The 27,017-nt window shown below is 43.6% G+C and overlaps 1 protein-coding gene across 3 annotated transcripts in view; it reads left to right on the top strand.

Annotated features, from left to right (window-relative positions):
- The window catches only part of frmd5a (FERM domain containing 5a), a 71,681-nt gene extending 44,665 nt beyond the window's left edge, over positions 1 to 27,016 (top strand). The window contains exons 2-14 of one of the 3 annotated variants that reach the window (XM_086163248.1): positions 6,063 to 6,167; positions 10,427 to 10,469; positions 11,373 to 11,451; positions 13,207 to 13,304; positions 13,644 to 13,767; positions 15,762 to 15,849; positions 15,964 to 16,052; positions 17,335 to 17,398; positions 17,506 to 17,588; positions 19,669 to 19,743; positions 19,840 to 19,908; positions 19,985 to 20,091; positions 22,994 to 27,016. In XM_086163248.1, coding sequence (XP_086019374.1) covers positions 6,063 to 6,167; positions 10,427 to 10,469; positions 11,373 to 11,451; positions 13,207 to 13,304; positions 13,644 to 13,767; positions 15,762 to 15,849; positions 15,964 to 16,052; positions 17,335 to 17,398; positions 17,506 to 17,588; positions 19,669 to 19,743; positions 19,840 to 19,908; positions 19,985 to 20,091; positions 22,994 to 23,580 — 1,611 coding nt within the window. In that variant the 3' untranslated portion in view covers positions 23,581 to 27,016. Of the gene's footprint in view, positions 1 to 6,062; positions 6,168 to 10,426; positions 10,470 to 11,372; positions 11,452 to 13,206; positions 13,305 to 13,643; positions 13,768 to 15,761; positions 15,850 to 15,963; positions 16,053 to 17,334; positions 17,399 to 17,499; positions 17,589 to 19,668; positions 19,744 to 19,839; positions 19,909 to 19,984; positions 20,092 to 22,993 lie in introns of all 3 variants that reach the window. The other 2 variants (XM_086163247.1, XM_086163249.1) reach the window with 2 other exon arrangements.
- Position 27,017: the final 1 nt, after the last annotated feature.

Below are 27,017 nucleotides of genomic sequence, written 5' to 3'. Positions count from 1 at the left end.
CCATGCAATAGCAGATGAGGAAATGAAGTGGATTTAAAGGAATAAAAAAGGCGGTATATAGTTTATGATACATGGATTTTACTGTAAGTATGCAAAAATGTATGAAGACGCATTGGTGCGTCCTTGGTTGGATTCTGGCCGGAGCTCTTTCGATGCGGAGTCTCATTGTTCTTTACTCCTTTAAATTACCCAGATGTGTGAACAATCGTATGTCTCTATACAAATTAGAATATTGTGATAAAGTTCTTTATCTTCTGTAATGCAATGACAAAAACAAAAATGTCATACATTCCGGATTCATCACAAATCAACTGAAATATTGCAAACCTTTTATTATTTTAATATTGCTGATTATGGCTTACTTCTTAAGAAAACTCAAAAATCCTATCTCAAAATATTAGAATATCATGAAAAAGTTTTTTTTTGAATTTTGAATTTAGAATCTTAGCTTACCAATTTAATTGGTTAAAGGTAAGATAAAGATGAGATAAACTTTATTGATCCCCATAAGGGAAAATTCCTATGTCACAGAAGCCTAACAGTTATAATGTCAAAAATAAAAAAGTGAAATAAATATGAATATAAATGAATAGACAGAAGACAAAAGTTAGCGAGACATCCATGAATAAATAGACAACATCAGGGATAATAATGGACAACATAAAGGATCAGTAAGGGTGAAAAATACACAACCACATCATCACTATCACCAGCGCTTTTAACCTTTTCGGGCGCCACCATGAGGGTTAAATTACTGAAAAAAAAAAGAAGTTATAACAGGAGAACCCAAAAATGAACAATGGAAACAACAAAACAGTAGCATGCAAGACTGCCGCTACGCTACGACAACACGCTAAACGCTAAATGTGGTTGGTGTGAGTTTGTTTGTTGGTGTGTTTGTGCGCTGACTTGCTCACTGGTTGATTCAAAATTTCCAAACTCCGTTCGTCGGCCGATTTGTTGGTAGTTAGGGAGTTACGTAAGCCGAAATTCTCAAAATTCTACCGTATATAATAATCTAATTGAGTAAGTGAGTGGTTGTACGTGTCTGGCCCAGATTCCAGCTCCCACCGCGACCCTGACTGAAGGATAAGTGGTCTAGATAATAAAAACCTGAATGAATGGCGCTTCCTTGACGCAGCATTAGAGAAATGAATCAGACGTGTCACGGTTTTACGGCTGCTCACACATGGCAGCTTAGCATCAGCCGTTAGCGGTCGCGGGTCGCGGGTCACGACCCGGACGCCGCAGCTTGTCGACACGTCAACAGGCTTGGACGCCTCGCCTCCTGGGACCAATGAAACTAATCTGCTTATGAAACCTGAGAAAACACCTCAGGGGCTTCGGATTTCCCACACACACACACGCATGTTCACACACATGTACACACACACATGCAGCCATGCAGTTAATGGCATGGCTTCCACCCCGGCGATACAATATTTTATTAATGGTCTCTGTGCCCCTGCGTGGACACAGAAACCATTTTAATGATTAATTGGAAAAAGAAATATCCATTTTTACACAAGGGGCTCTTTTTAGGGGGTAAGTCAAGCGTTATGGCACCTTCAGGATATTCAAACATGTCCAAATATCAAATAGAGGCATTTACAACATGTGTCAAACTCATGGCCTGCGGGCCAAATGTGGACCGCCACCTCATTTTATGGGGCCCGATTTTAACGGTTTGGCTTAAAATAAATAAGTCAAACACGTGCATTGACCATAAAGTGCACAATATCCCACACTTTATTGCGATCATGTTACCCGCCGAGTGACGGCATCCCGCCATTAGATCGCAGTGCGTCCACATCAATGCCATTTTTAATAAGTAGAATTAAGAAATACAAATGTCCCTAAATGTCAAAGAAGAGAAAAGATGGAAGGTTGCTTTAAAAAAGAATACATGTTTGTGCTTCCAAGAGAAAACGCGATATGTCTTTTGTGTTATGAGGCGGCGTCGGTTGTCAAAGATCACAATCTACAACGGCATTTTGACACTAAACACGGAGCTAAGTATGCTAAAGTTAGCCTTCTAGAGAAACAAATTGTCCAAGAATTAAAAGCCAAACTATGATGACAGCAAAATGTGTTCATGAAAGCTGCATCCAAAAGCACTGCTAGCTTTGTAAAAGAGCAACTAGTAAAAATATATATATATTTTTTTGCATATTTAACCATTTGGATTTATTTAACATTAAGGAGTAGTTGAATTTATTTTACACTATAATTTATCATATATATTATATTAGATTAGATTATATTTAATATAAATTATTATTATTTATTCATTTATATTATTATTTTTTTTAAGAGGTGCAGTGTGGCGCAGGACGTCGAGCATTCCTGTTTGGATTCCCGGCTCCTCCGGGCTGGTGGACGGCAGCCGACTGCTCCTGGTTCATCCATGATGGGTTCATTGCAGAGAACCTATTTCCCAACGGGAATTAATGAAGGATAAATGCTTATAGTTCCAGTTATACTGTTACCGTTACATGTGAAGGTCTCTGGTTGGATTCCATGTTCTACGTTCATCGGCGTGGTGGTTCCTACAGGTTCTCCGGTTCCTTCCCACAGTCCAAAACCGCGAATGCGAGGTCGAACGGTCGTAAACGTCAATATGCGACGCCGTGACGGGTCCAGGGTGAACCCCGCCTCTCGGCCAATCGGCTCCGTGCAGGAATAGCGGCTAAGCTAATGTATGAAATACGGTGAGATTTATTATCGCTCAATGTTCTTCCCGGCGCACCAACTGCCCGTTATTTGTTTATTTCATTTGCATTGTTTCTTTTATATTGAAATTCATGTCATTTCAGGGAATGATAATTATAAGCAAGCCTTTTCTGACCCTTGCAGTTTAATAGAGTGGGGAGATGCGTCTTTTTTTATTTTTATATTATTTACCTGTGGTTTAGATGGACTAATGAGCAAAGGATTTGTATTCATTTGATTTTAATTGGACTCCCGTTGGCCCTCAAGGATAATAAGGCGCTGTTTGAATTTTAATGATCCTCGCCGTTCAACCGCCGGACGCCGCCGATGTTGGGCAGGAAAAAAAAAAAAAAAGAGATTTAGGCGAATCTGGTCTTTTCTGCACCCGCCTGTAACCCTGCAAATCAGGAAAATGAACTTTGAGAAGGTTTTTATGTGTGTGTGTGAGATGGGGAGTTGAAATGGAACGCCGCTGCTTTCCCTGAAACAGATTTCACCCACGACTCGGTTTCATTTTTCCGCACGGGTCGGTTTTTAACGACGTCAAGCATCGGTCTGAAAGACCGAGGGGAGAGAAAGATACTCCAACTGTTTTTGTGATGAATTAGCTGAAGTTCTTCAAAATGTTTGCCGCCAACAAGAAGCAAAAGAGGTTAGAAATAAGGTGCCTCCGTTGCAGGGATGGAACCTTGATGGCTTATCTGCGAGAACGTTTGAAGTTGTGAAATCTGCGGTTCCCCACCACCTCGGGGCTCATACCCGCGTCGGATTCGGGTTCGAGGAATCGGCGTCCGTGTCGGATCCGTTAGTGCCGTTACCCGAGAGCGAGTTCCCTCCAAGCGACAGTCGTGATCGCCCGTGAAGGCCCCTCCTGGGAAAGTTAGCGCTCGTTCGGTCAAAGGTTCGTTCCTTGTTTCACCGCCAACGGACAGGCGTTGGCGACATCGTGAATGTTGGTCGTCGCCTCGAGCAATTTTAATCAGAAGGAACCGAGTGGCTGCGGGGAAAAGAGATAAAGAACCAGGACGATGGAGGGAACAGGAATGAGTCCGTCAGGACCGCACATATTTTTCTCTTATACTTTCTAAAGCTATTTTATTTGATACTCTTTAAATCATTTCATTGTTTTTTTAGAGATTTTTCAATCTTATTTAATGTATTTGTTGTACTTTTTAACTTTTTTTTTTATTTACACTTTTTAAATGTATGTATTTATCTCATACTTGTATGATTTATTCCATTTTAAACTCTTTAAATGAATTTACGTTTTTTTTTTTTTTTTTGTTTGTTCATGTCATAATTTCTTACATTTTGTCACAGACTTTTTAAATGTTTTTTTTTTATTTTTTTATTTCCAATTTCTTAATGAACCGTAATTTCCGGACGATAAGCCGCGACTTTTTCCACGTAAACAACGATGCGGCTAATATATGGACTTTGGGTGGGGGACGCTAACGAGCTTCACGCTGCTAAAATGTTTCTCCTCGTCACATCAGACCGGTGAAATGACCGAGAAACTCTGAGTCTGTTCACCTTCAAGACCGAAGAAGACGACTTTGACGGTTTCAGTTCGCAGGAGGAAGCCCGAGATAGCGATCGGCTAGCCCAGGGGTCGGCAACCCGTGCGGCTCTTCCATCTTTACACTGCGGCTCCGAGCGGCTTGGGAAAATAAATTATAAATATTTAATTGAAGTGTATTTCATTTGTGTTAATTCCTTTTTATAACTTTTAATTCTAAGTTGGAAGATTATTGTGATCTTGAAATATTAAATAAGATTATTTTTATTATTTTTCGCCGCTCAAAATAACGTCACACTGGCGGAAGCCGGTATACCCGCCAGCCGGTAAAGTCCCGATGTGCAGATGCTGTGCGCAGAAGTTCAGGAGCAGAAGTCCCATAAACCAAGCAAAATAAATATTTATGAAGATATTTTGCAAATATTTATTTTTTATTGTTTACCGACAGTGATTTTTTTTCCCGATTTATTTTCAAAATTCAGGTCAAGGCTCCGCTACACGCTCTGAAAGCCCAAAGCTCAAAATGAGTTCATTACATAAATAAAATTTAATTTTCTCCGTAATACTTTGTGAATTTCAGAAGCAACACACTTCACACTTGTTTATAAAAAGTCTAAAGGTAATAAAAAGCAATATATACAGTGGTACCTTTATTTTAGACGTCAAAAAGTAATTGCGTCTCCAAGTGTTTTCTTTTCTGAGGAAACCGGGTCCAAATGGCTCTTTGGGTGTTAAAGGTTGCCGACCCCTGGTCTAGCTAGCCGGTGCGGCTAATATCGAGGTGCGCTCAATCGTCCGGAAATTACAGTATCTTATTTCGTCCATTTAGAACCCAGTCATTGATTTACTGACGTGAGACGGCCGATGCTGGGGTTCGATGCCAGGAGGATGCGGAGGAGCGGGAAACGGAGGTTCTGCAGATAAAGTCAGATGGTTTGGTTTGGACAGAGAAGGTGGAGTGAAGGTAGAGGAATGGAGGAGGAGGACAGGAAGTTAGTGAGAGAAGAAGGTTAGATGGAGGCGCGTGATTGGCCGAGGTGACCCCTGAAGGGAGTAGAAGACTTACGCGTTAGCTTCTTCTGATACGCTCGCCATCTTTTTACTCCGCCGTGACTAAAACCGAGTCTTCCCCCACCCCGCTGGAATTTGATTGGCTGCCACTTACTGCTCTACCTGGCTCGCCGCCGTGACGCGCCCAGTGGTAATCATCCCTCTTAATCTTCTTATGCAAATTGCATCTACATCCTCGGCGTAGATGCCCAGAAACGCCTCACCGGAGGCGAAGGATGGCGTTGAAGAGCGGATCTTTAATTTGTCATCTTTTTTTTTCCCCGAAACGTGGCAGCGCGTTTCTGCGCGATCCGCAAAGAGAGGAGGGTCGGGATGAAAGAAACGGATCCGAATTAGCCGCCGAAAGCCGAGAGGGCCGTCGGCGGCGACGCTGGGACGGCGCCGCAGACGAGGAAGCGGGGTATCGGATTTATATCAGACACAGTGAATCTCTGTGCTGCCACACACAACTGGCTCTTTGAGGAAAAGCCTTTTCTTGGGGGTGCAGAGTATTATCACCCCCCCACAAACACACACACACACACACACACACTTCTAGCAAGATGTCAGCATATTTAATTCACCCTGCTTTTCAGCTCCTCTCTCTCAGCCGCGGATGCTTCCGATGGCTGGCGTATTAAAACTGTATGAATCCGTGTTTTCTCTGGAAGGGTTTAGAGAAATCTGAAGCACATTGCGAGCAGGGATTCATCCTCACCCTCTTTCCCCCGCTGTGTTTTTTTATTTTAGCATCTGTAATCATTGTTGTTCTTCTCCGCAGCGGGATGCGAAGGGCCAGTATCTGTTCGACCTCATCTGCCACCACCTCAACCTGCTGGAAAAGGATTATTTCGGCATCAGATATGTGGATCCGGACAAACAGCGTGTGAGTTCTCGCTGTTTTTGATTGTGGGCTGCGAAAAAAATGGGCGATTTTTCTTTTATTTATTCTTTTGCGGCGCGCGTCCGCAAGATGTATCGAGCAAGTACGCTACGGGAGCCCTGTCAGAAAACAGGGTCAGGTTAGAAGCAGACTTGGATCGCCGCCATGGGGAGAAAAGAAGAACTCGTACATAAATAGAACATCCTGACCTCCTTGTTTTCACCATAGTATTTGTTTTTGTGTTTATACATAGACATTTGTGTGTATATATATATATACATATACAGGACTGTCTCAGATAATTAGAATATTGTGATAAAGTTCTTTATCTTCTGTAATGCGATTACAAAAACAAAAATGTCATACATTCTGGATTCATTACAAATCAACTTAAATATTGCAAGCCTTTTATTATTTTAATATTGCTGATTATGGCTTACATCTTAAGGAAACTCAAAAATCCTACCTCAAAATATTAGAATATCTTGAAAAAGTAATTTTAGTTTTTTTTAATTGCTCAACAGAAGATCAAGAAAAGCCTCATCGGAGTTTGTGCCAGAATATATACATTCACACACACACACATATATATATATGTATAAATCTACAATTTGAAAAAAAACACCAAAAAGTCACAAACTACTTTTGCAAAATAAAAATGCAGTTCTCATATTGTCTGCTAGGTGTGTGCTCTTTTAGCGTTAGCAACATGGCACAACTTACATCCACTTACATCAGACGGCAGCCTCTGGTTCTGGAAATAGCATTTTTCACTTATTGTTAGCAATTTACCTGCTTTTCCGTTGGTCCAGACACACTCATCAGCAAAATGTTGTCAAAAAAGAGAAAAGTGGACACGGAGCTTCTGGTTTTCCAAGGAAAATTGAATTATTTGTTTGTTGAGGTTAATAATAAAAAAACCTGTATGCTTGGTGTGGATGCAGAAAATGTTGGTGCCACCATGAGACTCGCCATGGAGAAAAATACAACAAAATGCACCAGAAAACTGAGAACATAGTGAGACATAGTGTTGTTGAAATTTGCACTTACTTTTCTTCATGAATCTCAGGTTTTTCGTCATATAAGGAACAGTTCTTTACATATAAAGATTATTATAACTTACCTGTTCTCTTTTACACTCAAACAAAGGAAGAAGTTGGACTTAGTGTTACTTCTAAGTGATTACGCTATGATTTTGTTCCTGAGGAGATTCTAGGAGCTGCAAAAAGTTCCTACATCACGAAAAGGCCCCGTTGATTCGACGTTTGCTAGCATTTACTGTTTAATTTTAGTTCCACCAAAAGGCTTAGAGGTCCTTGAGATGTCCCATTATTCACCATGTTGGAGAACGCCACTGCTCCCGCGGCTATGTGGCTCGGGGGGGTCTTAAAAGAAAATCTGAAATGACTCTGAGTTATTATCTGAAATGATTCTTTTGAAAAGATCATTTGTAGCTCTTAAGTCATGTTTCTTTAAGCTGGATGAGAGCGTTTCAAGGACGGAGCCCCAGATGGCTCCATTTCTAGGGTAAAGCTGTGAATCCCACCAAAGTGCTGTCCCAGATAGAGCCGGCCAAGATGCCTTCAAGTCTATATCCTGATTATCTCAGGCACATTTCTCCCCAAAAAGAATTTAGATAAATCAGGAAACGATTATGTATTTTGGCATTTGGATCATTTGACTCTTTCTTTATTTCCGTTCTGTTCATCGCCGGCTCGGTTTGAGGCCGTGGCGTCCGTAGCTTTGCTTCGAAACCACACAGATTTAGGTTGGATTAGGAAACACCTCGTCTACATCGACATGTCTGTGTTTGAGAGAGGATTTTTCTTGAAACTGTCAGTGGCAGTGAAGGTCATCACAGGAACCTTTCATGGGATTTCCAAGTGACAATGATTATTATTATTATTATTATCATTAATCGTTTGGCAACTGGTCCAGGGTGAACCCTTTATCTTGCGCACTGACACCTGGGATAGGCTTCAGCATCCCCGCGATCCTGACTGCAGGATAAGCGGTAGAAGATAAATAGATGGATATTATTATTATTATTTAAAAAAAAAAAAAAAAAAATATATATATATATATATATATATATATATATATATATATATATATATATATATTTAGCGATTGTCTGGCGACTGGTCCAGGATGAATCCCTTTTCTCACGCACTGACGGCTGGGATAGGCTTCAGCATCCCCGCGACCCCTGACTGCAGGATAAGCGGTAGATTGTGGATGAATGAATAATATCATTAGTTATTGTTTTTATCGTATCAACCATATTTTCGGGACTATAAGCTGCTACGTTTTTCCCACGCTTTGAACCCGCAACGCGGCTAATCTATGGATTTTCTTCTCTAACAGCCATCAGGGGGCGCTCTAGCAGGCAGTGCAAAAATGAAACAAACCGAAGAGGTCAATGCAAAGCAGAAGAAGACGCTAGTTTAGTTTTAGGCGCCCTAAAAACAAAACGCAGAACAACAAGCCTAATATTTTTCACACCCTCATCATGGAAAGCACACGAAGAAATGAATATGATGCAGCTTTTAAGTTGAAAGCAATCGATGTGTCTATCCAGGAAGGAAGTAGACGTTAGCTTAATGACTGAATGGCGAGCCGTTGGAGACGGCAGCGCGACAAACTGATTCAACGGAGGCTTTTAGATTCACATTGCGAGCGACGGCGGCAGAGAGACTGACGGAGATTTTCTGAAGCTTTTCAACTCTGACGCTGAAGAAGACGTGGTTTCGGTTCACAGGAGGAGGATGAATAAAGGATGAATGAAGCCATTAATGACTTTTCTGTTTTGTTTAATCAGCCGTTTTACTGCTGTGTTACCAGCACCGTTTGCAAACAAGCTATTAAAGTATGTAGATAAACAATTACAAAATCTTTCTGTGTAAATTTCTCATTCTGCAAAGTGGCAATCAATCTGGTGCGGCTACTATATGTAAAAAAAAAAAAAAATTTGTTTCAAAATTTTGTGATTATGGCCTATATTCCAGTGTGTTCTATAGTCCGGGAAATACGGAACTATATTATTAAATTCATATAATTATATATTATTATTTTCTTTTTTGTTATTATCATTGTCATTATTATTATTAGTAGTAGTAGCATTAGAGGTATATGATGAACATCATTATTAATGTTAGTTGTAGTGCACACTATTATCAATATTATTACTTTATTATTATTATTATTATTATTAGTTGTTGTAGTTGCTGTTGTTGCTTTAGAAGTATACGGTCATTATCATCATTATTATTATTCGTACCATCATCATGGTCATCGTTGTCATTATTATTATTATTATTAGTTGCAGTATAATATCATCGCCATGGTCATCAATATTTTGATTCTATAAACTTGATAGAATCAAATTGCTAACAATAGCAGACGCTAATACTCTTTGTAGTATAAAAAGTATTAGCGTCTGCTATTGTTAGCGGTCGTGTTAGCGGTCGTATAAATAGTACTCTTTATAGTATAAAGAGTATTAGCGTCTGCTATTGTTAGCGGCCGTGTTAGCGGTCGTATAAAGAGTACTCTTTATGTATAAAGGGTATAAAGAGTATTAGCGTCTGCTATTGTTAGCACTCGTTTCACAGCGCGAGGGTTCAGGGTCGACCTCAGATGTCGTCCCGCGGCCCAGATACAACCAGTCGTTTGGTTGAAGCTGCCTCAACTGGTGAGCGTAAGGATGGTGTTGGACCGGTCCGGATTAAACCCCGCTCCTCATCGAGTGTCGGCCGAGCACGACAAGTGGCACGGTTTACGAATGAATGAAGAAATGAAGTATTTAAGAAGTATCCAATGCGAAACGTGAGCTCCGGTTGGCTCCATGGATGCGGGGCTGCATCGCTTCGCGTCCATCCATAAATCACACGCTCGGCGATGCTATAAAGTTTTAACGTGAGCGAGACGCCGGACCGGAGTGAAATGTCATGTCTTCCGGTCCTGGATGTGCGCTTTTTTTCTCCACCAGGCAGCGTTTCGTGCATGAAGTATTCACACCGTCGCCGTGGCGATCAGGCCCTATTTTGGGGGCTGTTGTTGTCATCGCTTGGCCTGGCGGGGGTCTGCGCACTCGCTCTTCTTTTTTTTCTAATAAGCCGCCGCTTCTCTTCGATCTGATCGGATTTGTAACACAAACCCCCCCCTATTCACACCAGAAAAGTGCCGGCAGTGGGAGGCGGTTCAATATGGCCGCCGGCTGAACGTTGTCACTGATTTATCTGCTTTCTTTTGCAACGCAGCACTGGTTGGAGTTCACGAAATCAATCGCCAAGCAAATGAAATGTAAGTACGGCCTTTTTCTTCTTTGTTTATCCTCGTGGCTCGTTCCTCTAGATTTGCCGATGACATCCCGTAACCCGGTGCTCTGCGTGAATATCCAAGTTCCGCTTTCTGTTGATTTGACGGCGGCGCTCCAAGCAGACGTCGACGGATCTTTCAAAAGGAAAGATCGGCACGGAGTGGATATAGGCTTTTTAGTGACTACCTGGAGCATCTCAGTTGCTTGGCAACCGGATAAAATACAGGCAGCGAGAGAAACAAACCTTTAGTGGTACAGTTTTGTGTTCGTGCACCTTGGATGCGGTTCACACGCCTCCTGGAAAACAGGAAATATCGTCGAGTGCTGGAGATCCACATGGGATAATGGGGGGAAAAAAAGAAAAATTAGACCTGAAATATAAACCCCTTAAATCAGGCCTGACCAAAGTCCGGCCCGCGGGCCAAATGTGGCCCGTGTTCAAGTTTATACCGGCCTATCAGTAATATGTGACTGTAGCTAAAAAAAAGGAAAGTTGACAGCTTTTAGGACAAGTGGAATTTGGAGTATTTTTCACTGAAGAATTCAACATCGAGAGGAAACAACAATTTGGAACAAACATGGCCAAAAATTTAAGCAACTGGTAGCTGTTTCTAGACCACCGAATTTTTTTTTTTCTTTTTTTTAAAAAAAGCCGGCAAATCAAATGAAAATCCCACAAAGGCAAGCTAAACATTAGAGTTTGCCATTTGCGTTAAAAAAAAACATTAGAAATAGTTCACTTGCATTTAATGTTAATGGTTCAAAGAACGGTCGGCCCGCACACCAAATATGGCCCTCTTTGAAAAAAGTCTGGACACCCCTGCCTGAAACGATATAAAATGAAATACAAAAAATTACTTTTATTATTTTTTCATTTTCTTTCGCAGCCCAGCCCCCGTTCACCATGTGTCTGCGAGTCAAGTTCTACCCTCCTGATCCCGCCGCTCTCAAGGAGGAAATCACTCGGTACGAGGCCTCCCGTCATTCGGGGAACGAAAGGCGGCGGAAAGAGAGAGGCGTGTCGAGGAGTGTGTGTGTGCGTGTGTGTGTGTGTGTGAAAGTGAGAGTTAATGACCCGTCGTGCACGAAGCTCATTTAGTGTGCGCTCCCTCTGCGGGTATTATGAGGATAGAGAGGCTAATAAGAGGCTGGAATAAGGCAAAAAACATCCCGTCGACCGACGCCTTGACCTTTTTCCGATGAGTGTGTTGCTGTTAATGCACTAATGGACGCCGGGGCGGCGGCGTGGAAGCCGGGGACGACCCGTCGTCGAGGGAGAGGTTAAGAACCCGGCTGGTTGATGGGTTTCCGGAGATGTACAGCTGAACATTTGCCAGAAAGAAAGCTTTCCCGGTTGAATGTTCCCAGCTCTGCCCCCCGTTGGGCTCCTGATCCCTGCAGGGTGTTGTGTCTGAAAACACAGAGTGGCCCACGGACGCTTTCGGGGTTCAGTGTCGCGCCCAAGGACACTTCGACGTGCAGATGTGACGAGAATGCTTGGAGGCGTCCTCGCTCTGCTGCTGAAGAAAGAGACCAAAATGATGTTGAATAGGAAAAAAGTGTGATATTCCAAGCGGCTCAGGTAGTTTCAGACTGGTTAGCGCTTCAGAGTGGTTAGCGCTTCAGAGTGGTTAGCGCTTCAGAGTGGTTAGCGCTTCAGAGTGGTCAGCGCTTTAGGTGGTTAGCTCTTCAGAGGGGTTAGCGCTCCAGAGGGGTTAGGGCTCCAGAGTGGTTAGCTCTTCAGAGTGGTTAGCGCTTCAGAGGGGTTAGCTCTTCAGAGTGGGTAGCACTTCAGACTGGTTAGCGCTTTAGAGTGGTTAGCGCTTCAGACTGGTTAGCGCTTTAGAGTGGTTAGCGCTTCAGACTGGTTAAGGGTGGTTAGCGCTTCAGACTGGTTAAAGCTTCAGAGTGGTTAGCGCTTCAGACTGGTTAAAGCTTCAGGGTGGTTAGCGCTTCAGACTGGTTTGAAGCTTCAGAGTGGTTAGCGCTGCAGGATGGTCAGCGCTTCAGAGTGGTTAGTGCTTCAGGGTGGTTAGTGCTTCAGGGTGTTTAGTGCTTCAGAGTGGTTAGCGCTTCAGACTTGTTAGCGCTTCAGAGTGGTTAGCGCTTCAGAGGGGTTAGCGCTTCAGGGTGGTTAGCGCTTCAGAGTGGTTAGCGCTGTAGGATGGTGAGCGCTTCAGAGTGGTTAGCGCTGTAGGATGGTGAGCGCTTCAGAGTGGTTAGCGCTTCCGCCTCTCAGCAAGAAGGTCCCTGGTTCAATTCCAAGGGCGTGGAGTCGACATGTTCCCCCCGTGTTCGCTTGGATTTTCTCTTGGTTGCCCTCAAGCACCTCCTCCCAAAACTAAATCCAGGATAAGCGGTAGATAATCAATGAATGAAAGAAGCGTTTGGACAGTCGCAGTGAGATGTGGTGTAACCGCAGTGTTCTCCTTTTCGTTAAAAACAGTCATTGTCATGATCACGGCCACGGTTGCTCCATGTTTCAGTGTCCAATCCACTTCAAGCCTTCCTCCATCTTCCCAACTTTAAAAAAACTAAACTCTGTTTAGCTACATCAAAAAGAAATATTTAAACCAGCTAAGGGGAAGAAAAGGGTTTGAGAGTCCGCTTTGTTTTTATTTCCTTGTAACTTGCAGCAGGCTAACTATTAGCATCTTCCCTCTGCTGGTTTGCAGCCGCCTCTCCTCATGTCAGATCTGTTTGCGTCCTCTCCCCCGGCAGATACCTCGTCTTCCTGCAAATCAAAAGAGACCTCTACCACGGGCGGCTCCTGTGCAAGACCTCGGATGCGGCGATGCTGGCGGCGCACATCCTCCAAGGTAAAGTGAAGGTAGCGGACGGGGACGTCCTCCGTCATGCAGCTCCCCAGAGGCGGCGAACTTAGCCATTCTGTATTTTTGCACGACGGCAAAGTAAGACCTTGAATGAACGAGAGATGTTTCGGCAGCGCCGCCGTCGCAGGGAAGGAGAGCAGCGTGAGAAGATCCTCCGGAGAAGGAGGCTCGTGAATTAAAGATGGGCTGCCCGGTCTGCTCGCCCCCTTGCAGGGAGGAAGAAGTGGAATCGGGGTCGTATGAGGGATCGCGGCGGCGGTGAAACCTTCACGCGTCACCCTGTCGTAACATTTGTCCCCCTTTTCTCTCTCTTTTCTGCCCCAGCTGAGATCGGAGATTACGACCCAGGGAAGCACCCGGAAGGTTACAGCTCCAAATTCCAGTTTTTTCCCAAACACTCGGAGAAGCTCGAGCGCCGGATCGCCGACATCCACAAGTCGGAGTTGATGTAAGGGGTCGGCGATGGGACTGCAAAGCAGCGGTTCCCGTGATATTCATGTAATGGACTGCGGTAACGATACCCGGGCGCTGTGTACTATCACTTGTTTGAACGAAGGGCGACACTGGAGCGCTGCTTCACAGCCCTCCCTTTCCTGGCGCAATTATTCCCGGCTCGGGATCAGCACTAAATATAGAGACTCACCGGTCTATTTAGTAGAAAAAGGAGATGAGGGAGAAAGAATTGCTGTGCAGAAGATCAGGTGAAGGTTCTCACAAATGGCCATTTTGTTCCGCGCTTCCTTGTGCGGAATGTCAAAGAAGTATGTAAGAGCGGCGCAAGACATGTATGCACAGTGCTGAAGTGGTGGTCTAGGTGTGATGCAGGAGTTCAACGTGGAGGTCAGAGTGATTGCGGTGGTGATGGACAGGCTAACAGGTGACAGGAATCGCTGTGGGTTCTGATGTTTGCAGATGATGTTGTGATCTGTAGTGAAAATCAGCTGGTGGAGGAAAATCTAGAGCAGGGGTCAGGAACCTTTTTGCCTGGGAGGGCCATAAAAGCCAGCTATTTCTAAATATATTTCATTGAGAGCCATATAGTATTTTTAACGTATAATAAATTAAATATGTCTTGCTTTTAATGCCACCTCTGGTACTGCATGGATTTGTTCGAAGTGCCGCTTTATATTTGACCGCTTCAATGTAATTTTATCAGTGCATATTAGACATACCGCAGATCCAAATGTAATTCCTCTGTCCACGCAGCCTGGAATCCACCGTAATTATCGTTTTTTTTTTCTTTTCTTTTCTTTTCCGTTAAGCTAGTTGTCCATCTGATAAAATTGATTTCCTCACCTTTACAATGACCCGGATATGCTATTGGTTCCCGACCCGACCGACGGGCGACCCATGAAATTTATCTTCAAAACCCATTTCTGTTTACTTTAAAATGACACAGTATTATGAAGAAATATCACAAATATTTTTAAATCAGTTCCAAACTGATTTTTTTTTCAACTCAAAATTGTCTGGGAGCCACATACCGTCACTGGAAGAGCCATATATGGCTCGCGAGCCATAGGTTCCTGACCGCTGATCTAGAGGGACAGAGGTATGACCTGGACTGGAGGAGGGTGAAGGTATATGTATGAACGAGAAGCACCAGAGTGGAAGAGGGGGTGGAGATAAACAAGGTGGACCAGAGAGGAGGTTTATGGATGGAGACGAAGGAAGACATGAAGTTAGTTTGTGTGTGTGATGGAGGCAGGTGATCCTTCCTCAGTCTGTAGCTTCACACAAGACTTCCCTGAATTATCTTTAAGTGCAAATGACAGAGCGAATAGTTGGATATGGATCTGTGATTGACAGGTTAGCGATCCATAATGAAAGAATGTTTATTTCACTTTCACTTTTATGCACATTGCAATTTGTCCCATTTGTTTTGGAGGAAACTTCATGTGGAATTTGTGTGTGTCTGAGAGAACAGAGAGTATTTTGCATTAGAACTGTAGACATATAACAGGAAGAGGGATTATTACTTTTCAAAAGAATATTTGAAGGATTTCAGCTCCAGAAATGAAATGTTTGAAGATCTTAACGCACAGCGAGAGCAGATTTGAATGCACAAAAAAAAAGAATCCCCTCAACCCCCCCCACCGTCTATCCAGAACGCGGCCTTTACCGCGAACACACACACACTCTGTATTCTGGTCACGACTGACGCCTCCTGAGATTATTACAACTCCCGTCAAGTCTCGTTCCACGAGAGGAAATAGAGATGGATTTGCGTGGACCGACGCTCTTCTTCCGCACCCTGTGAAGCTCTGCTGCCCACCAGTGGCTAGTTTCGCTCCACGCCACCGAGCCAAAGCGGCCGCGTGAACGCCGGACGTCTTATTTCCACAGGAATGTGAATAATAATCCTAAAATCTGCTTTTTTTCTTGCGTCTTCATGCTGCTGGCGCACTGACACGCTTGTTTGTCATGTTCTCCTCCCCCCAGTGGACAAACACCGGAAACATCAGAGAGAAATTTCCTGCAAAAAGCCCAGATGCTGGAGACATACGGTGTTGATCCGCATCCTTGCAAGGTTGAGCCAAAAACAGAGAAACCCTTTCATGCCGGATCATTAAAATATTCCCCCTCGGTCGGAGGAAGGAGGGCGGGATCATGCGGCGTCTTGTGTTTCTGCTTCTCCCTCCAGGACGTGTCCGGGAACCCGGCCTTCCTCGCCTTCACGCCGTTCGGCTTCGTGGTCCTTCAGGGAAACAAGAGGGTTCATTTTCTCAAATGGTGAGGCTTCACGCCTTCATCGGTTTTGCCTTTTCCCGCGGTCACATGACCACAGATCCCGGGTGTGAGGGTTCACCTGCAAGCAGATGCAACTGAAAATATTTTTTTATATTTTCATATTTATATTATATATATATATTTATATTTTAATTTTTCTTTTTATTTGCTTAATAAGAATAAGAGCAACTTTATTTATCCCGAAGGAAATTGTTGTGCCACAGTTTCGAGTAAAACATAACAATAATAAATAATAGTAGGACATTGTATAAACGGTATAAGAAAGGGGGGAGAATAAGAAATAGAAATAAAACTATAAAGTGTCAAAGTAACAAGTCAGGCGATAAAGGTCTTAAGTATAAAGATTTATGCTTTTATACACATTGCAATTTGTCCCATTGGTTTTAGAGGAAACGTCATGTGGATTTTCAAATGTGCTAATTAACTGCTTTGCATTTTCCTGCATGCATGTTCTCCACGTGTCTGCTCGGGTTTCCAACACCATGCAGGAGGTTGGTTTAAATGAGAGGTTAAATGGTCCTAGATCTCTATGTAAGATAAGATAAGATAAAATTTATTGATCCCCATAGGGGAAATTCTTTTGTCACAGCAGCGTTTGAGTGTCAATAAATATGAATATAAATATAAATAGAGAGACAATTAGAAGACATTAAGAAGAATAAAAACGATTTAAAAATAATAATAAAAAATCTGAATAAAACATTCTGCATTGGGGCGCAACCTTCTCGATTGCCATGTTACTGTTATAATAAGATAAATGAGTTTTATAGTGTCAGTGAATATGAATATGAATATAAATAGACAATTAGAAGACAGCAAAAGATAAAGAACAACAGTAACATTAAGGATAGAAATGGACAACAGAATTAGGAGGTAGAAAAAAATACGACAACAGAAGGAACAGCACGGGTGAAAAATACACAACCAAAAACGACAACAACAAGGATGGGAACATTTAAGAGCGACAATAGCAAAGACAAAAATAAACAAAAACAAGCAGGATGCGAATGGACTGAGACGGACAAGGAAAAAATTAGGCACAATGCGCGTGGATGGGTGAGGTCGTGAGGTCAAGAGGTCGAGAGGTCAAGACGTCATGAGGTCGTGGTAGGCCGGTTAGAGTTGTTTGCCGTCCGGACAGCTGTTATACAGTCTCGTGCAGCGGGTGGGAACAAACCAAACAGCAAAGTTTGGCTCTCGTGAATTTTTAAAGAGGTTTCGTCTTTTCCTGTCCCGCTTTTCATATGCAACGTTTGCCGCGCAGGAACGAGGTGACCAAGCTGAAGTTCGAGGGCAAGACGTTTCACGTCTATGCAAATCAGAAGGAGGTGAGAGCAACAACTGACGGCACGTGCTTTGTTTTGACGGCGAATGCACCCAGTGTGTTATATTGTCCTGCACGCCTTTTTTTTTTATTTCCAACGTGCAGGAGAAGATCATCCTGACGTACTTTGCGCCAACGCCGGAGGCGTGCAAGCACCTGTGGAAGTGCGGAGTGGAGAACCAGGCCTTCTACAAGTGAGTCAGAGGATTTTAATTTATACGATAAGATTAGAATCAGGATCGGAAAAACTTATTTGTCCCCGAGGGGTAATTGGGTGGTTCATGAAGTAGCAGCATCAAAATTGTGAGCATGGAAACATCAAGAATAAAATTAGATAATACTGCTAGTACTACTACTACTACTACTACTACTACTGCTGCTGCTAACAATAATAGTGATAAATAAAAAATTTAGAGAGAAAGACACAAAAATTGGGAAAAAAGAGAATAATATATTTAATAAAATTATCTTTATTTATTTGTTTTATACACACATATATATATATATATATATATATACATATATATATAAATATATATATACACACAAAATTCAACAGAGAATATATATGTGTGTATAGTACTACTATGACTAATGTGAATAATAATAATAATAATAAATAAAAAAATTAAAGGGAGAAAAAATTGAGAAAAAAGAGAATTTTATATATATATGTATATACATATATATATACATGTATATATAATAAAGATAATTATATATGTATTCATATATATATTGATATGTAAAATTATATTCATTTATTTACTACATATATATATAAGATAGATAAAGATAATTATATATATATAAAATTATTTATTTATAATATATATATACATATATATATTTATATAAAATCCAAAAGAGAATATATGTGTGTGTGTATATATATATATATATATATATATATATATATATAAATGGAAAAAAACATGCTGCAAATAGTAAAACAAAAAAGGGTTTAAAAGTTAAAATTTCATATAATAGTTTCATATCTATGCTTCAGGAACACTGCACGTTAGATAGAAAAAAAGTATGATGAAAAATAATTTTTTCATTTCTGATTTTGCTTTCATCATTTTGATTTAAAATGTCATGATATGGGGATGTTTCTGTTCTTCTGACTTTGGGCCCAGTGATCCCACGCGAGGGATCAGTTTGCACTTACAAAATAGAGGTCATGATGACGAAGAAAAGCCCTTCAAATCGACCTTCAACAAGGCAGTGACCTCAAACACACCCGTAACCCGGCGCCATTTTGGTTCTAGACCAACAAAACCAAAGTGATGGATTGGCCGGGTCAATCCTCCACACAAAACTTGCAGGATGACATCAGAAATGCTGTTTCTCAGACAAAAAGCAAGATTTGCGGGGGAATCGAGAAACGCTGTCGAATCACGCATGCAAGTCGGTCGACTCAGATGCGAAGCCGTTCTCAGAAACGGTGGTTAAACAAATAAAAAGGAGTCACAGGAATGCTAAACCCCTGCCATGTTTCCATTTGTACGGTAAATATTTTAGTTTGTAAAGACACGTGTGGACACTGCTGTTGTTTTAAATATTTTCTGCATAGAATTAAAAAAAAATGCACACATTTTTCATGAGCGGTATGTTTGGATATTGTTCCCAATGCGTGCAGATGTAATAAGGATTTTGAGCTTTGCTCACATTTTTAATCGTTTCACTGCGATAAGAGCTTTGGAGGCCCAATGTGTGCGCGCTCCCCATTTATCCCCTGCAGCGTTTGCCTTTGGGTTGCGCAGGGAGGACGTGCATACCTGCACGGGGAGCTCATCGCCGCGGCAACGTGTGTCCTCAAGAGCCCTTCACGTCGGTGTCGTCCATAACGGGGAGAATGAGTTCACGGTTCGCCGCTGACCTTTAGCGAACGGGCGCTAGCACGAGGTTACGGCTCCCCGCTTTTTCGACCTCGAGGCACAAGGTGATCGTGAGCCACGAGGGCGGATTGAGAGATTTTTGAACGCCTTTCGGGAGGAGGAGCCGAGCCGGCGCGCCGCCAAGCCGCCTTCGACTCCAGGCCAGCACGCATCCCCTGGGAGCAAAATGAAACATGAAACATTAATGTCTCACTTGCCATGACAATATAAACATATTGAATACTGTATGGAGAGGCATGCATTATTAACAAGCAAGGTATTTGATCCAGAATTCTGCTTGTTTTTCACAGATTATAGCTGCGCATATATATATATTTGTAGCATTTTCTTCTCCTTGGAGTTGTCCTGAGCTTTTATTCCCTCCTTCCTTTAGGCTTGAGAAGTCAAGTCAGGTGCGAACTGTATCCAGCAGCAACCTTTTCTTCAAGGGCAGCCGTTTCCGTTACAGGTAGGGTGCGCCTTTCCCACAGTTTGGATGTTTTTCCACGCCGCCGTCGCTCCTGAGCGTCATTTCCAACCCGTTTTTGTTTGGTTTTTACGGCAGCGGGCGAGTGGCGAAGGAGGTGATGGAGCAGAGTGCCAAAATCAAACGGGAACCTCCAGAGATCCACAGGTAGAGCTCGAAAGCCCCCGTGTAGAAATGTCAGATATAAGTGTGTGTTTGAGTGTGTGTGTGTGTGTCTGTGCAGGGCCGGTTTAGTACCCAGCAGAAGCTGCCCATCCATCACGCACGGCCCTCGCCTCAGCAGCGTGCCACGCACCCGGCGGAGAGCCGTGCACATATCTATCATGGAGGGTAAGGCCGGGTATTTTTAAACGTTTTTTTAAAAGTTTTTAAACGGCGGCGTTCTGGGCGAGCCCTCCCCGTCTGGAAAAACACACTCCCACGCGCACACACTCGCTCTGCAACTCGATCCATCGGGTCCAGTTCACAGCAGGTGTGTGTGTCAGTCAGCCCGCGATATTTCAGAGTAGTTTGCGTGGGTTTTTTGGGTTTGTTTTATCGTTTATTTGGGAATCGGGTGCACGTCCCCCCCCCCCCCGACCCGGGGTGACCCGGAGACACGTATTAGGTTGACGCACCGAAAATCCGCCCCGCCTCCGCCCGGCAAACACTCCGGGCTCCAAGCAAGGGAGTTGCTGGTGCTGACTAGGTGTCTCGGAGTGGTATTAATACCTGGGCTGGAAATAGCCCGGGGTTTCCATCCATGTATGTACGTGGCGTGGGAGGGGGCTCTCCGGCCCCGGCCAATGGCGGCCGGAGCGGCGCCTCAGCAGAAACCCACCGTTTCACATTCACCGTGGCCCGATACGCCAAACACACACACACGCAGAGGCGGACGGCGGCCGGGTGCGCGGGACGGGGACGGTAAGGGCGGGAGAGGCAGGTGAACGCGGCAGCCATGGTGAAGTGTTTGATCCGCATCACCACCCGGGTGAACGTCCACCTGCGCATGATCAACCACTGCTACCGGGATGTGAAGGTTCGCGTGCTGAGCCTGGGGCCGCGGATGCTGGGCAAAGCCCTGGGGATCCTGCCCCTGTACCCGGCCCTCATGGGGCAGCAGGAGTCTGCCAGCGGGACCCCTCTCTCCGGGTCCCCCCTGCCTCCTCTGCAGCAAAGCACGACTCCAGGTAAAAGCGGCTCTCCGTGGAGTCGCCGTTCACGGCCTCCTCTATTTTAATACCTCTGGATGCCGGGGGGAAGAGGGGGGGGGGGCGGGGGCGAAGCTTCCCTGTGTTTCCCGGAGGTCGATATCTGGATTGGATTCCTTTTTTTTCTGTGTTTGCAACGATTAGCTGCAACCGAGGATGCGAACGGCGGCTTTTATTTCAGTCGATCTTGTTAAAAACCCGCAGGGAGCGTTTGTAAAGCCTTTCTGACGACAGCTTTTTTTTTTTTTTTTTTCACCTGGCTTGAGTTTCGTGGACGCTAAACGTAATCGCTCCCACTTTTCAAAGTGCTTCTAATCCCTGCCGTTGTTGCCGAAACGTAAGGTAGCGGCTTTGACTCTTGGGAGGAATGTGCCGCCGTCAGCAGAGGCTCCTCTTCAAGCTCCGCCGCAGCTTCTGCGTTTGCATTTTCGTCGCTTCCACTTTGAAATCAACATCCGTGCAAAACGTTTTTTTGACGAGGTTGCAAACGGTCATCCGACGCTGCCTTGTGACAAGATAGTGTTAGCAAGAAGTGCTAATTTGGTGTCCTTTTAGTTACACCTCAACAGTCGATGGATATGCATCTAGAAAGTATTCTTTCACGTCACGCTAATTTATGCATGAATTTAAATCTCGTAAAAGTGGAAGAAATCGATCGATGACGCAAACATGACTCCCCTCCAAGACTTGACTAATATCCCGACAATATATTAAAGCTAAATGCACCGGTTTGCATTAAGCAACTCTAAACACATAAAATTGTGCTTTTAATTCTTAGCGCTACTCTAACGGTGGTGTAAAATGCTAACTTTTGAATGCTACAATATGTATTAATTCAATAATAAACCGCTAGCATTAGATCGCTATCATGCTAATGCCCATTGAAAAGAATAGAAACGACCCACAGATGATAGCCGATTAATCACGTCTCAATTAATAACAAAGAAACATTATGATAAATGTCATATTTCCAAACGCTAAACATTAAAAGAAGAATAAAAATCCACAGGATGAGCTATAACTATTTGGTCCACTAGAGGCACCGAAGAACCCAGAACTACAGTCTTTACAGGCTCACCGAGGGGGAACTTCGAGCTCCACTTTAGGGTCGCTATTTTATCTCCGAGTCTCCCTTGGATTAAAATCGAAGGAAAATTTTTGACCACAACAAGGCTGAGGTACCAGTCAACATTACTGCAATTTTTAACGGCTTATGCACAAATTTTTGTCTCGCTAGCCGTCGTTGGTGCAGTTTTATCACAAAAGAAAAAAGATAAACTTCATTGATCACCGTAGGGGAAAATTCTTTTGTCACAGCGGCATAACAATTATAGTATCAATAAATATGAATGTAAATGGAGAGAAAATTAGAAATAGCAAAAGACATCCACCAGTAAATAGGCAGCAGAGAGAACAACAACAACAACAACAACAACAACAAGGATAAGAATGGACAACAGAATGGGGGAAAAAGGCAAGGGTGAAAATAGACAACCAAAATGACAATAACAAGGTTAGGAACATAAACAACGGAGTTCAGGTAAGACACAGGTGAGGAAAACATCATTTTAGTAATTTTATGTTGCTAATTGCTTTGTCGGAAGCGGTAAAATACTGAAGAAGCCTCTGGGATGAGGAGTGAACATCTTCACGTGAAGAACCATCCTGCTTATTTTTGTTTATTTATTCTATTCACTGCTATTTATTTTTGTCACTCTTCTTAAATTGTTGTTTGTGTATTTTTCACCCTCACTGTTCCTTGAAGTTGCCCATTGTCAACCCTGATGTTTTTGATGTTTGTTCATTTTTTTTTTTTTGTCTCGCTATCTCCTGTCTTCTGCCTTTCTATTCATATTTATACTAATATTTATATTCATATTTATTTCCTCCTCTTTTTGACATTAGAACTGTTACTCTGCTGTGACAAAGGATTGCCCCCAATGGGGATCAATAAAGTTTATCTTAACTTCAAGTACAGTCGCCACGTCACCCCAAATTATTTTCCTTTCTTTTTTTCCCCGTGTTTTGCTTTTCTTCTGGAGGCCTGGAGTCGTTGCGGGACAGCGCCCACTCCACCCCGGTGCGCTCGGTGTCCCACGGGGAATCCTTCATGCCGCGTTCCCAGAGCCAGGCCACGGACGCCAGCGAGGGGACGGCGGTGATCTCCGACGAGGCGTACAGCCCCTCCGACAGCGTCCTGCCCACCCCGGTGGCCGACCACGGCGGCGAGCAGGCCGCCTCCCGCCAGATCAACGGGGCGCCCTGCAGCATCGAGGAGGAGAAGGAGTCGGAGGCCGGGACGCCGACGCGCGGGGACGCCGGCGATTTCGGCGCGGAGTGTCGATCCGCCCGGGAAGGCGCGGGGGAGGACACGGCTCTCAGCGAGGTGGAACAGGTGAATAAGTTTGTCTTAAGCGTCCTCCGCTTGCTCCTCGTCACCATCGGACTCCTCTTCGTCCTGCTCCTCCTCCTCATCGTCCTCACCGAGTCGGACCTCGACGTGGCGTTTTTACGCGACATCCGCCAGACCCCCGAGTTCGAGCAATTCCATCACGAATATTTTTGTCCCCTCAGGCGGTGGTTTGCCTGCAAGCTCCGCTGGGTGGGCGGGTTGCTCGTCGACAAATGAGGCGTCGGTAGAGTTGGTAGAACCCGTTCGAGGGGGGGCCGGGAAGATGGTTCGGTCCGTGGCGTGACGGAAGGGGCCGCCGTCGACCCCCCGCTTCTCCCGTCGGACCAACCCTGCTAACTCTCTGGGCCCAGGGTTTCTTCTTCCTACGCTCCTCTTCCTCATCCCTTCTTTTTTCATCCTTTACGTTCTGATGCTTGGTTTCCTACAAAAGCCAGAAGACGTCTTCTTTTTTTTTTTTTTTTTTTTTTAAATCAAGCCATTTCAGGAATTTTATTTTCTTCAAATAACAAAAAGGGGGAAAAAAAAATAAAAAGGGACAAATATTTTGGGGGATTTTTTTTTTTTTCCGGGTGTGACAGATGGAACGTTGCCTTTTCTCATTTATTTATTGTGTTCCAAATGATGTTTGCGTGAGATAAGGATATAAAAGTCTTGTTAGTCCAGGAAGTGGAGTTTATTATTGAGATAGAAGTGAGTCAGGTTAGAGCTGGTCGTCATCGGGCGGTCAAATCCCAGCTGACTCCCCCTCGGAGGGCAAACAAAATCGACGGGGGTGATTTTTTTACCCCTGAAATGCCTTTTTGTCTTGTCGGGGCAGAAAACAGCTGAAACTCCCCTTTCAATGAAAATGGAGGGGGGTTTTAAGGATAAGCAAGCGGACAGTCGTCATGTGACCTGGAGGGCGTCTGGTGCGGTTAGAAAATAAAAAAATGTAAAAATATCACCGTAGAGAGAATCCTAGATAGAGTGAAGAGGGTCTTCTTTTTCCTTTTATTGTCTGTTGTTTTCCGTCGTTTTCATCCGGTTGAAATTCAATGAATTTCAAATGTTTCTTTACTACCGAAGAGCCCGTGATTTATTTTTGCTTTCAAATCAACCTCCTAGGTTCTATGTACCATATTGAATTATGATTATTATTATTAGGAAAAGATTAATGATGTAGTTTTTTTGTACAAATGAGTTTGTTTCCTAATATATTGACAGTTTTCCATGTATATTTTAACAAAACTAAAGTGTTATTTTGTTATGGAAGATTAAATTATACCTTTTTTAGCGCTACGTTTTCAGTAAGGTCAGAAGCATTTATGGATGTGGGACGTTCAGGAGTGGGTGGGGGTGTTTTTTCTTTTTTTGTTTGTTTGTTTTGTTTTTTTGGGGGGGGTAAAAGTTAAAGTTTTTAATCGGGATCCGCTCGCCGATCCTACCCGTCATCGGGGCTTCGTCCACTCCAGGGATCCTTCCGAAATGTGTGTTTTCCCGTCCGTGACGTCAAAAACACACCTTCACCTTCCACTCGTCGTTTGGAGCAGGCAGGGGTGGCGGCTGCCGGCTTTTTATTTGGGAGAAAAGAAAAGAAAAAGCACAAACCGAAATAACCCCGTCCGAGTGGATAACCGATCACAACTTGTCAACTGTTATTTTTTTTGAAAATGTCATATTTGAACTTGCCCTGTGGATGCCCGGTGTTCGCTGCTCCGTCTGTTTCAGGAATGTTTGGCTCATCTGTTTTTTAATTTATTGACTTTACGGCTTTGCTATTACTCAAGATTAAAAAAAAAAAAAAAAAACTGGGAAATTCGGAAATTGGGCCTTTTTTTTTGTAGATGAGCCACTGAGGGATTTTTAAAACAGTTTGCTATTCAAAAAAAGTTTAAAAAATGGAGAAAAAAAAATTAGACACAAGAAAAAAAAAGTGAGGAAAAGTCTGTACTTTTATTTATTTGTTATCTTTTTTAGGGTGAGCTCTCCTTCAACTTCTTTCCCTACCTTGCTTTCAAATAAACCAAAACAAGTGCAGGTGACAGTTTATACCCGAGGGAGCAATAACCAACATGGCTGCTGGATTCTGAGTAAAATATATACATTTATAGATTTCTATATTATTCTTTAGTTGTTTTTTTCCCCTTAGCAATTGTGTACGTCCTGCACTACAGTGTCATGCACGCAGGGTAGGACGGCATTTTGGACGGATAGGCGCTCAGGATCCTACTCTGTAAAGGGGCGAGGGGGGCAAAGAAGGTCACGTGACCTCATCGGGCCAGTATTCCAAGGCAATATAGTCTTATTTTTGAAAAATAAATCAACGTAACATTGTATTTCTTGCAATATGTCGCTCGCTGGGCTTTAGTAGCCGTTGAAAACGCTAATGATATGTGTAGTGACGTCCCGTGAGATGCCGAGAGATGGTCGACTTCAGCCAGTTCATTTCAAATTTCATCTGTCAAGTTATTATAGGATGTGTTGCTACGGGTTACCTGGCAGTGTAAGGAGTGGTGGACATGTACTTCTTCGCCGTGCCGCCACTTTCCCCCCCGAGGCCTCCGGGCCTTAACTGTAGCCTCCTCCCCGCTTTTCTTCCCAACCTTGGATTAGCGTTGGCTGGATCCACGCCTGCAGCTCATCCTCAGTGTCTGCGGTGCTGCCTTCTTCCCCCCAAAAAAGCACATTTTCTCCCCAAAAGGGGGTGTTTTTATGTATTTTCATACGCCATATTCAGTGCTTCAGTGAGGTGGAGGAGCCAGTGTGCAGGGTGGTGCCTCATCCCGCTGATCAGCGTTATGTAGCTTCACTGGTCTCTACTGCAAATGCAAGACATTTGGAAAAAAAAAAAAAAAAAAAAAAGATATTCAAGGAGCAATAAATCAGTTAAATGTGAATGAAGAAATGTAATAAACTTAACCAGGAAGCATCGATGTCCTGTTGTGACGTCAGTGATGATCACGTGACCAGCGAGGCGCCATCGTTGCCGCGTTCAAAGTCTTATTTGTTTTCTTTTACCTGATGTTCGTTTGGTTGTCCGCTCTTGTCCTCGTCACGTACGGACTTGAACCGTGTCGAAAAGGGGGTCGCAGACCGACGCCCGTCCCCCGGTTACACCCGTCGGGTCTCGGCGCCGTCCGCCTCCGAATGATGAAGCGGACGTCACATTTCCGTTTTTTGTATTTCCGCCACGGAAGAGCTCGATCCACCGCTTTGTCCCTTTCAGAGACTGTTCTACACCCGTCCCCTTCAGGTGCAGGATACAACGGGACTGACCAGCCCCAGACGTCCCTGCGACATGTTCAGATACTGACTGAAACAGTAAAACCCTCGATTAAAACATATATATATATATATATTAGTCTTGATTTCCTTACAGTAGGCTTAAACTGGACTGCAGTTCCCAAATGGCTCCTGTAGATCCAGTAGACCCCCCCTTCCCAAAAGTAACCTCTCACCCGTCCTGGGATAATTCATATTTGCGAACATATATCCATGTGCCAAAATCCCGTCCTGGTTGAGCCTGATCCATTCCGATCCCATGTTTGTACTGTAGGTGAGCTTCTGTACACGTCAGTGTCACATGATGTTTCTCCCCCCTGGAAGTCCCTTGTAACTGGTGCCATTAAACGAAAACTATTCAAACTTGAAATAAACGTTGAACAAAATGCAAT

Source organism: Fistularia commersonii, chromosome 17 (genome assembly GCF_037954325.1).
Source record: "Fistularia commersonii isolate RoL2024-O1a breed Wild chromosome 17, RoL_Fcom_v1.0, whole genome shotgun sequence".
Taxonomy (NCBI): domain Eukaryota; kingdom Metazoa; phylum Chordata; class Actinopteri; order Syngnathiformes; family Fistulariidae; genus Fistularia; species Fistularia commersonii.
This window is presented reverse-complemented; position numbering and strand designations above follow the sequence as displayed.